The 12,803-nt window shown below is 37.2% G+C and overlaps 1 protein-coding gene across 1 annotated transcript; it reads right to left on the reverse strand.

The window, feature by feature from the left end:
* Positions 1 to 5,259: 5,259 nt before the first annotated feature.
* LOC125471157 lies at positions 5,260 to 6,498 on the reverse strand. The gene is made up of 2 exons (XM_048571277.1): positions 6,482 to 6,498; positions 5,260 to 6,196 (listed from the first exon to the last, which is right to left on the reverse strand). The coding sequence occupies exons 1-2, from the start codon at positions 6,496 to 6,498 to the stop codon at positions 5,260 to 5,262; spliced, it is 954 nt and encodes a 317-aa protein (XP_048427234.1).
* Between the last annotated feature and the right edge of the window lie 6,305 nt (positions 6,499 to 12,803).

The raw sequence follows: 12,803 nt of genomic DNA on the forward strand, positions 1-12,803 counted from the left end.
ATGCCATGTTGTGCTTCTAAAATCAACAAAATAAAACTAAAAATATATACACACAAATGAAAATAAAACAATCCAAGGGATTAGCAAAGTTGCTAATCCCCGGCAACGGCGCCAAAATTTGATGCGAGAACTATACGCGCACAAATTAAACCCTCTTTTTGACAATTGTAGTATGGATGTAAGTAGGGATCGTTCTGGACCGGGGATTAGGAGGGCTTGCTAAAACCTTCTAAATTGACTTAAGAACGTAAAAACAAAATAAAACACTAAACCAGACTCAAAGAATGCAAAACTAAAATTTAAAACATTAAGACAAACCAAAAGACTCAAAACTAATTTTGGACGAATTTAAGATTATGGCTTGATTCAAAATACTTTAAAACACAAACTAAACAGATTCTAAGCACTAAAGAACAAGAAAGTAAAAGGGGGGGAAAAGTTTTGATTTGACGAAATTTGAAATAACAAAACAAGTTAATAAACTGAGCGGAATGTAAATATGAAATTGTGATGGAATGAATGGAATGAAGGCTAGCTAAGGGGTTCTTCTCCACACATGTTATACTTGCATACAAGATTGATTCTCAGTTGGTCTTTCGATAAATTATGATACTCAACACTCCGGATTAATTAGGTCCGCTTAAATTAACCGTCAAGTTTTCCTTAAGTTAATGAATTGGATGGGTTTGCGCAACGCAATTCACAACATTCTCCAAAAGTCCTTTACGTGAACAGCACAATAAAGATACAATCAAAGATCATTAAGCATTATGAAAACTATAAGTGTTGACGAGGCATTCGTTACTATGATGAGCATGAAACTCGTGCCAAGAATATGTTTAACACGATTGTTTATAAGCAACCTCCACTACTTGTGAATATAAGTTCATAACGATTAGGTGAAATTCACTTATATTCTAGCGTCATATTTATGCATGAAAATTAAGCGCGCATTCTTAATAAATATTCATAAATAAGCTATCAATCAAACGGTTTAAACAAATTGAATCCACAACTTATGAAATTCCAACGAAAGTTAATCAATTCATATTGCAAATATAAACATAGTTTCGAATCACCCCCTACCTAAAGGGGGTTTAGTTCCTCATAACCTTGAAATCAAAGAAACACCTAAACATTCCAACAACTCAAAGCTTGAATTGTATGAACGTTTAAGCACTCTTCTCTTCCATACATACAAAACAAAGAGAATTAAAATGAAACTTTGAAATCAAAGAAACACCTAAACATTCCAACAACTCAAAACTTGAATTGTATGAACGTTTAGGCACTCTTCTCTTCCTCGTTGTTGTAGCACAAGGTTTAAGGGATGTTGTTGGTGTGTTGAATGGTTTGGAGAATTTATGGAAATGGAAGAAATGGAGGAGAAATGGAAGGGAAACTCACGGCCAAAGGGGGAAGAATGGATGATTTTGAAGAGTGTTGTGTTGTGAATGAGATGAAGAATGCCTTGAATGATGAGAATGCAAGGGTATTTATAGGAGTAGTGGAGGGAACATATAGGGAGAGAATGGATGGGAGAGCATGTGAATGATAGCTAGGAGAATGATTAAAGGGGTGTGAATGGTTGGAAATGCATGTGGGTGAATTGGTGGTGCAATGATGAAAAGTGAATAAATAATGCATGTAGGGTTAGCTAGGTTGGCTTTGTTTGGGTGCATGTGAGTTAAAGAGGGAGAATGTGGTGAAATGATGAAGTAGGAAGGTGGAAATGCATGTGAGATGTTGGAAAGGAAATGGGAATATGAGTGCATGTGGGTGAATGATTTGTGGTGCAATGATGAAGAGTGAATAAAGAATGCATGTAGGGTTAGCTAGGAAAGTGGGAATGTGGTTGAATGATTAAAGGGACATGCATGTGGCTTGTTTGATTGCTTGGTGAGATGATGCATGCTTGTAGTTTAGGGTGTTGAATATGGATTTGCATGGCATTTGAATTGATTGTGGGCTTTGGAATTGGAAGGAAATGCATGGCAAAGGGCTTGGTTTAAGAGAGAATGGGCTAGGCCCTTTGTTTTATGTCCAAAGTGAATACAAGGCCTTCAAATTCGTCCAACATTTTGGCTCCAATCATATGCCATCCATTCCAAGCCCAATTTTGCTCCAAAATGCTCCAAAATGCATCTTTTTTCTTCCTTAAGCCCTTAGAACCTGAAAACACACAAAAGAAGCATAAAGGACTAAAATAACTAGAGAAACATAACGTAAATGCACGAGAACAAGCCATTTAAGTCGCATGAATATGCTCCTATCAGTGGAGAGACAAATGCAAAGGAGTATATAGATAAAAGAAAACCTTATGATTTGCACACTGAGATGATCCAAGAATGGCTGCCAACAAGAAGTTCCTCGTTTACAACTCGATGACCTGACAGAAGGAGATTTTCAGGCCGATAGAACAAGGTCAAGCGATGATCGCAAAAACCAATTGAGGATGCAGAGTGGGGAGAGTAAAGAAGGTTGTGGTGGAAGTGGAACCGTGAAGGTTCCAGAACCTCTCCCAACTCCCATTATTTTTGTTGTTGGGTTTTTTAACTTTTTTTGTCGAATGAGTTACTCATTAAAGAGTAAAAAGTGAAAGAAAAAAAAAGAGTAAAAAGAATTCAAGTTTTATTAAAAATAACGAACACAAGAATTGTTAAAATTTTAAATAAATTTTTTTTTCTTACAATTATATATTATTTCAAATTTTATTAAAAAAAAGTATATAAAATTTTTGATTTGGGACAAGGGCATTTTAGTAATCATACTAGGTTATATTCTGATTCTGCTAAATTAGTAAACAGCTTTATGGAATTAGTGTCATTTCTATTCCGATTCCAGAACATTTAAGTAAACAGCTTCAACAAGAATTCGATTTTGACTCCACCTCATTCTAATTCCTCCTCAATTCAATTCCTCTCAATTTGATTACGGATTAGTAAACGCGCCCTTAATGTTGAAGCATACTATGGAAATATAGATTACTGTTTGATGCTCTCTTGGTTATTTAACAATATTTCCTAATTCTTTTATGTCATTGCTCACGAGAACAAACAAATAATATTGAATTTTCTTCAATGTGCGTATAATTACTCTTTATTTTGGATATCATGTATAATGAAATTGATTTGAGATTCTCATGAAATGAATTTTCTGATATGCACCATAATGTAGGGGTATGTTTCATTGCCCGTACCCAAGTTTATTCTAGTAAAGCTATGAATGATTATGCACCTTAAACAACCTATATGTGAAATTATGACTAAAATGTTTTTTAGCTTGCAATTAGTTATAACATGCAGGTTTAAGAGCACTACTAAGCAAATATATGACTAGAAAACTTATATGCCTTATGAAGGCAATCATAATTAATAAAATGACTTGTTAGTCATTTATTTGCATGCCCAAGGGAGGCTAAATGCAAAATTGTCGAGGGGGATGTGCTTAAGCCCGGAAGGGAGTCACCTAGGGAAGAAACCCAACTTCTATGATTGGAGATCCCATGAAGGAAGTTCAATGTGGTAGAAACAATCCATACTGTGTGATTCATAATAGCACTCATATTATATTGACGATATCCATGAGATATTCTTTTGCTCATCCCTATGGCATTAGTGCTATTTTATGTGACGTTAGGAAGGTTATTAACCCTGAATGAGTTTCAAGGCGGGCAATCTCCCGCAGGGTACATGTCGCATGTACTCTTGGAGAACTCACCTAAGTGAGAGTAGTTGAGAGGCCGTGACTATGAGCATTGGGCTATTCTCTAATAAATCTCATGAGAATCAAGATTAAGCGCTTGGCCATAAATAACGCTAACCGGGCCAATTTTTTTAATCGATACCATGTGTGTTACATTTAGTACCCTGTTCAAAAGGGATCTAGTTCAAGACCTAGTTCACTATGATTCCTTCAAATGAAATTTGTTAACACTAAGTGTAGGTTCAAGTCCAAAAGACACCTACATCCATTGCGTGGTACACAAGTTGCCCAAATTTCTTCCAAACCAAAAGACACCTACATCCATTGCGTGGTACACAAGTTGCCCAAATTTCTTCCATTCACACACACACACACACACACACACACACATACATACATACATACATACAAACATACATACATACATGTCTTCTACACTTCTGTGGACTTTTGAATCTTGTGGGGGATTGTTGGTTATTTATTTTATTTTCTTAAAGATTCAAAACTTTATTTTATTTATTTATTATTTTAAATAATATTAAAGAAGTCGTGTCTTTCACCAAATGTTATATATAGTTTTATAAATGGGGAGCTCCTCAAATGTTAATAAAACATTCAAATGACTTCCTTCTCTCCCTACTACAGTACTCATATATAATCCTTATTATCTTCCTACTCATCTTGATCATCAATGGGCAGTTGATCACTACTTGGCACCCTATCTACCGTAATCGTGCTTATGGATTAGACACTATGTGAGATTCAAGGGTTGTATCTTGGAGTTTTAGATAACCATTATAACCGGCACGTAGGGAGACGTCTATGGCTTTAGGACTATGACAACATGCCTCTCTTGATATCACAAGCCATATCATTCATTATCTTTTCCTTTTTACTGCTTTATTTATTGATATATGTGTTTGATGCATTTGTGTATTATCTAATTGATTGAATTTACATGTGTATTATGATCATAATCATTTATATTATCCTACAAGATGATCAGAAAAAAGATGAAACCAATTCCGTCACGTTGGCAACAAATGGGGGAAAATGGTCAGAAAAATGATCAGAAAAATGATCATAATCATTTGAATCACATATGGGGGAAAATGGTGAAAATATGAGCATCACTATCGACTCCGACGATGATGTTGAATAATTGAGATTGTAGCAACAGATAGAAGAAATAGAAGGACTACTCATGCAAATTCGAACGCAATACGGAAATTGCAATGGGATCAAAAGGTTAAGGATATACACAGGGTTCTCCAACCTTAGTGATTCAGCACACACTGGTTCTGATACGATAACAACATATATAATAACTACTCTCATCCAGTAATCCTCAAAACCTAGAACAATTTACTAACTATAATCTGAAACCCTGAATTAATTGGATATGATAACAACATATATATATTCAAATCACTGAAAGAAACGAAACGAACATATATATGAGTTTCGGATTATTCATTGGATATATATTGTCCTAAATTAAAAACGTTTCACAGTTAGTGATGATAAAGATGTGAAGAGCAGCAGCAGATCAACCTAGATACTGATAACTCGAGATTTAGGAATTTCAGTTGGATCAAAATTATCATCTTTGGCCGCCGTGTTGGTCAGCCTAAGCAGACTCCTAGTGGCCAAAATAGCCTTGGGATTGATATCATGCATAGACCTCGCATACAAACTGGTACAAGCCTTGCTCGCCTTATCAATCACCTCCTTGTTTTGGTTTGGACACAAAAGGCAGTGTCCCAAAATTCGCAAAACCGGCTGCAGTAATTCCCACGGCAGTGGAATTCTCCCCATGCCCACGCCCACCACAGCCTTTCCCGAACCACCTTCCTTATTCTCATCATTTCCATCCTCCTGTACTTCACACTTTCCACCCTCTTCTTTACGTTTATTAGTGCTGCTGCTACTACTACTACTACCAGTCATCTCCTTGTACATTTCGCCGTCTTCGCCAGCCCAAACCCTACAAAACTCACAAAACTCAATTTTAGACTGCACCGGCATTTCACATATCTTGCTGTAGTACAACTCCAGCGCAACCCCAACAATCCTCGCCCTCCTTGTGGACCTCACTGTGCCATAGGGTTCCAAGCTGGGGGATATAACGACCAAGTTTAGGCCTGTCGAATTGTTCTTAATGGGTGCCTTTGTTTCGTGGTAAAGGCTGGGGTGTGACAAGTCAGGCACGTTGACGGTAATGGCCTGGCTGGCACGTGTGGTGGTTTCGTGGGCGTAGAGGGCTAACAGAACAGCCTCAAAGCCGGCTATGGGTATACGAAGAGACACGCGGGAGAGGTAGACACCGGTGATGATGGGAAGGAAGCGAAGGACCACAAGTTGGAGGTCGTTATCGGAGGATTGGAAGGTGTCGTAGAGCCAACGGCAGAGGTTGTTGTCGCCTACACCGGAGTCGGGTAGGCGGAGAAGGGAGGAGATGTGGAGTCGGGTAGGCAGAGGTTGTTGTCGCCTGCACCGGAGCCATCAACTTAATGATATGGGAAAAAGTCTTGCAAATGCAGCATTCCTTGTGGATAATAAGGCGATGTGTGACCATCGAGTCGATACATCAACCAAAACCATAGAGCATGGTGGTTGAATCAGTCTACAAATATCTCCTTGGATCCTTTCCAAGAAAGTTGTGTGCTCTTTAGAGCTATTTATATAGGACAGCTTATGTCACCTCTACCTACCGAATAAGCTTCACTGGGTATGGTTGACTGGATCACGTATCTCATATTTCCTAATGGATTACCATGTGATGTACGACATCATATCCCTTCTAAGGTATCCAAGATGATCATACCAGTGTTGGAGAGTGCTCGAGCCAATTGGCTTTAGGCAATAACTAGGTTTGCCTTGATCGTTCAAATAGTCGTCTTATAAAGACCCGATGATGGTGCTTTCAACTTTTGTAAGTTGCGCCTTTAGCAGCATGAAGTGGAAGTGATGCAAAGATATTCAATACCATTTTTTTCCATAGTTTCATAATGGAATTTGTTAACTCAAATGTCCTTAAAACTCAATAATATAAAGTCTTGTTAATGGTAAGCAAAGTACCATTAGGCAACACGAGTTAGGCTTTGCCATTCCCCTATCAATTGTGTCAGGCCACTGATTGTTGTCATCGAGAATTTAGTAAGCGTGAATTTGAGGAAATAAACACAGTTACATAAAACAGTGTGTGGTAGCACTATCTACTAGACAATCAACTTCATGGAACATGCATATGAACATTTAAGTTAAGTCGCACAACAAGTTTTCTGAAGTAAACTTTACTAACTTAAATTATTAGGAAAAAAATTTCTAGAAGAAACAAAACAATAACCATAAAGGGCTTAAGAAGCCAATAATTTGCCTAAAATGGCCCAATAATTCAAAAATAAAATAGAAATTATCCAACAAATATTATGGAAAATTCTAAGTTGGCAACATGCCACCAATCACATCCATTAGTGGTTGTATTGCTCCATGAAATCTAAAATGACTAAAGTCGTGTCATTCCAAACAACTTTAATTTTCATGTTGTCATGCTAGACGAGGTTGGCTTCTATCTAACGACAGTTATGATAGTGATCAACAACATTGGCAGGTGCACGACAGGTGCTAGCCCAGTAATATGTTCCACCACTGTAGAAACAAAGATTCGACTTGTTCATTGGTTTAGGACAACTGGCCTTATCATTGTTGTGCCTAGACTTCTTGTGAGGTTGGGACCATTGGTTCGAACCTTGCTTGCCTTTCCCCTTGTTGTTCTTCAGACCATAGGACGATTGGTCCTTCTTATTGACTTTGTTCCATTTACTTCCCTTGGAAACATTCACATTGACTTCTGGAAATGGAATAGTTTTGGAACCAGTAAGTCAAGAATTATGGTTTTCCATCAGCAGGTTGTTATTCTTCTCAGCTAAAATAAGATCTGATGTGAGGTCCAGGAACCTTTGATAATTCCATTCTTTTTACTACTACTGGAGCACAATGTTAAAGGCATTAAAGGTTGAATAGATCTTCTCCAACAGGTTAGAATTAGTGAGTTCCTAACCACAGAACTTCAAAATTGACCGGATTCAACATGCTTCAGAGGCATACTCATTGACAGTCTTAAAGTTCTGGAAGTGGAGATTGTATCAATCATTTCTTGCTTGAGTCAAGAAAATTAGCTTCTGATGATCAAAGCAATCCACTAAGGGCTAGTTTGGGATTGTTGTACTTTTTAAAAAAAAATTGTTTCTGCTGTGCTTTAAGAATAGTTTGGGATTGTAGAAGGATAATAATGTCATTTTCAAAAATTAATAAGCGTATTACATGAATTAAAAATATTTATTAAAGGCTGAACTCTGCTTTTTTCATTAAAGTAGCTTTAAAAAGTAACCTATAGGTTGCTTTAAGAAATTGCAGTCTGGAGGATGCTACTTTTAAAATAAGCAAGATATTTTATTTTTACCAAACACTTTTTTACTGCTTAATTTTAAAGTGAAGCAGCTTTGGGTTAAAAAAAGCAATACCAAAATGGGTTTAAGCTTCCCATAAGGACTTTGAGTCCTCCTCAGCTAGAAACTCAGTTTGCAGGGATTCCACTGTTCTTCCGAATGAAAATGAAGGCCTTAGCTTTCTTGGACCCATTGGCAGCATCATCTACTATAGTGTTAGATAGCTTCTTGCCCTGAGGTGCATCTTGACATCTTGGGCCTACTTGAGGTAGTTGGTACTAGAGATATCGAGAGCAGTGAAGTCCAACTTGTTCAAGTTTGACATGTATTTTGCAACAAAATGGTGGATTAAACTTCACGTTAATCAAAATGGATGCAAAAAAATCGAATTAAAGGTTTGTTTTGCAAGAAAACCTTCAAGTTTTTATTTGGTGAATAAGAGCTTAAGATGTAAGCTTAGACCAAAGATGTGAACTCATAGTGAGGCACAGGTTACTGAATCTAATTGGACTCAAGTTTTGTTATTTCTTAGCTTAGAAATTTTCTAAAGTCAAGTAAGCTTGAAATTCAAAACAAATTAATTCAATTCATGCCACTTGAATGGATTATTGGGCTCTTATTTGCATATTCGACTAGAATATTAAAACAAGCTTCGACTAGAAGCGAATTGAGCCTTCGACTGGAATGCAAAAATTGTGCATTTGACTAGAATGCGAGTTTTGTATTTGACTAGAATACGGCTTTGTATTCAATTAGAATAGGGGTTGAGCTTTTCAAATGGGAAGCCAATTTGGGCATTCAACTGGAATGCAGAGAGACACATTTCTAATTGTCGGGTGAGGCTTACTTCTGCAAGCCCACTAATAACCACGTTGTTAGGGTTTTGTGGCAATAAGGATTGAGGCATCATTTAGATCCTCCATATGATAACATATGTTTATCATAAAAAAGAATCACAAACAACTGGTTTTGATTTAACATGCATAAAGTTAGATTAAAGGGCTATGTATCATGATAATTTTTTGTATCGTGAGGGTTTCAAAAAATTGCAAAAAATAAAACGATATATGATAAACATAAAAAAAATACATAAGCTATAAGAAAATATTATAATTGGGTTCATGCTTCATGGAATGTTTCAACATATAATTATGGGTTCAACATGGACTTGAAATCATGAAACAAAATACCTACTCCAAACGCAAAGATGATCTTACTTTCAAAATCCAGAGGACTATTAACAAAAAGGTGAGAACATCCAAATTGTAGATTTTGATTCCGTTAACAGCAAAAGTGCTAATAACGTGTTGTAGAGGAAAATAACTTTAGGGAGAATGAGAGAATTCTATTAGAGAAAATCTTGGTGTGTTACAATGTGAGGCATAACTACCTTTATATAGAAGTGTGCCAATCCTGACAAATACCCCTAATTCAATAGTGAGAATTAATTGCCTAATCAATTAAGGAATGAATAGGCCTAATGATTACAGCAGTTAATTGATGAATAAATGACCTATTCATTTAAAGTATCAATGACTATTCATTTGAAGTATCAATGACTATTCATTTAAGGTATCAATGGCCTATTCATCACCAATTAGTGAATGGACATAAATATCCTGCAACAAAAACTAAAAACTGAAACAATTATTAGCATTATTATTATTATTATTATTATTATTATTAGTATCATTATTATTATTATTATTATTATTATTATTTGGTTGAAATAGCACTCCATTAATATAAGGGAAATTACAATTTGTGAAAGATATGCCTAGGCCCAAACAAAACACAAAACCTTACATAAAACAAAGCAAGAATTCAAAGATAAACAGACCCAAGCAAAGTAGACCTACAATCCAAAACACAAAAAGAGGCTCATACATCTTTAGGCCCGTGGGCAACAAGAAGAAAAAAAAAGGACAAAAAACCTAATCTTCAAGATCCAAACAACCACCGTTTGCACTGCAAAAAAAGTCATCGCTCCAAAATGAAAAGAGTACCTGAACCATAAACTAGATCTGAGAATGTTGCGCAAAACCATCCACAAAGAATCAAAGCCACCACATACACACCTGCAAGGAAGGTCACAAAACGTAACAGGAAGAGGAGGAGGGGTGTGTAAAACACCCTTGTGCCAATGTAAATCGTTCCATTCTTCGCCCAAATTTTTTGGCAAGCCAGATCGGCAATGGGCTGGGAGGGTTGAGTCTTGTGTCAAAATAGAGCCCAATACTCTGAGATCTAAATCATGATTATGGGTTGGAAAATAAGAGTGGGAGCAAGAAGAAGGATGGAAAAATGAGTGCGAAGGTGAAGGGAAGAGGGGCAGGCAGTGAGCAGCTTCTGAGTGAGAAGTAGGGAGAAAACTGAGATTCAAGAATTCCCAGTTCAAACATTTTTCCTCCGCTTTTTTGACAGCTGATCTTGGCCCCCAGCCATCGTTTACATGGCAATCCATCTTGTTGAAACTGGGGCTGAGCTGGCACATTGGAGATGGGAAGTCTGTAAGGGTGTATGGCGAACCATGGGAGCCCAGAGATAATGGATTCTATGTTCAGTCTAATCTTCAGATTCCTTAGCATTTGAAGATCTGTGATTCAATGACAGCAAGTGAGAGTTGGAATGTTCCAGTGGTGTATGACAATTTTAATTTTGAGGAAACGGAAACAATCTCTTATCGATATCTTTTCTGCATGATAATCACGATCGATGGATTTGGCTTTTGAATAGAATGAAAAGTGGTTATTGGGCTGCAATGGCGTCTCCGGGTCCTGTTCTATCTGTGAATTCATGCTCTTTGTACTCTCGTGTCAACAGATATGGAGCCTCAAAAATACTCCCAAAGTTTCTCCTTTTTTTTGGAGGATGGCCCATGATTGGTTTGAAACTACTTATAAGAATGTGTGGATATGCTTGTGAAAAAGGCTAAGGACTATGAGGAAGGAGATCTCCTATGTCTAATTGAGCGGTGCTTTGGTGTCTGCCGCTAGAAGGCTCTTTTTAAAACTTAATGAGACGGAGTTGTTGATAGTAGAGATGGACGGAGGGGTATTGGGGTGGTGGTTCATGACTTGCTGGGTACGTCGCTGGAGGGTTTTGTTCTGTTGGTGGTGGAGTCTTGGTTCTTTGAATGCGGTTAATCTTATACTGCAGGAGGAGTGTTGGGAAGAGGCAATTGTCCATGCCGTCCGTGAGCTTGTCCTTCTACGTCAGCTAACTTTGCAGTTTGTGCCTCGAAGTGCCAATCAGGTGGCTCATCGGATTTCAAAATTTAGTCTTCTGATTAGTGGTTTCTCTTTATGGGAGGGTAGTGGCCTGCCTTGGCTAATGGAATGGATCTCCGGCGAGTATATAATTGTCGATTGAATAAGTGGCATGTGTGGCCCTTTTTCCTTCGTTCGGGATTCTTCATGTGTTTTTCCCGTTCACGGTTTTTTTCAGAGTCTCTTTTATATACATTACCCTAGTTTGTACTGCATTAGCGTTTTGCAGTTTAATGAAATCCATCTTTACCCTAGAAGAAAAACAATTACACAAGTACAAGCAAAGCAACTACACAAGAACATAATTGGTTGGTTTTTAGTATATCGCGCATGTGTTCACTTTGGTGACTTGAAGAAAAAAGTAGTTACCACTTTGGTTATCACAATAACCTCTTTGGTCACTTGGTGGAGAGATTTTTCAGAGGTGGTACAACAAATGTCACTGTACAAGTGGTAAGATACTTGTGTTAAAAAATTAACAGCTTAAAAAGTTAAACTTTCCTCCACTTATATAATGACACATGGTGTACGTGTAACATCTATATTCCGGGCATAATGAAAAATTTCTCTACTTGGTGACCGTTGGCCCCGTGGACTTATGCAGTATGAGCATATTGACCAGTCAATGTTGACTACTGGCCACTCATTATCACTGATTTCACTCGTTCAACTACAATTTCTTTCATTCAATCTCAACGTAATATATAGCAAGTCAAGTTTCACAACATCTTTTATATAAGAGATAATTGGAGCAATAGCCCCTAAAGTTTAATCTAAACTTGTTACAATGTGGAGAAAGTATCCCTTTTGTATAATTCCGTTAGAACTTCTATCTTCTTCTTTTTTTGCCCTTTTAAAACATTTATTCTATCCTTGAGTCTAAAACTGCTTACTAACTTAACCATCAGAGAGCCTTTGGATGGCACAATCCCGATCTTAAACTTGCTTACGGTTGTTTTCTATCTTGCAAGTAGCTTGAGTTTGTGCCTCCACCATCTACAACGGTGCGCAAATTTGGTTCTAACATCCTGAATGAAGTCCAACACTTCCTTACACGACTGCATGATAAGGGCTACTTTTTCATAAAGAGTCAAAGATAAAGTAAGAGATCTTCAGATGTCTCCTGCCAAGCATCTACCAAAATGAATATTCCTACATCAGCAAACTTCTCAAAAGACACTGCAAATTTTTCAATTTCTTTGAAAATATCTCTGACTTAGGCATTGGTGGGCTTAGACATTAACTGTAGTGTCATCTTTCTTGCATATTTTTTAGTCAATCTGCTTGAACGGAAATTTGGATCCACAGAAAGAAAGAAGGAGACAAACGAAACACTTCCTTAAATTGGACTTAATAACGTACTTAAATACAATACTCG

The sequence above is a fragment of a genome, unplaced genomic scaffold (genome assembly GCF_019419815.1).
Source record: "Pyrus x bretschneideri cultivar Hongxiangsu unplaced genomic scaffold, Pyrus_bretschneideri_v1 Contig58, whole genome shotgun sequence".
In the NCBI taxonomy this organism is placed as follows: domain Eukaryota; kingdom Viridiplantae; phylum Streptophyta; class Magnoliopsida; order Rosales; family Rosaceae; genus Pyrus; species Pyrus x bretschneideri.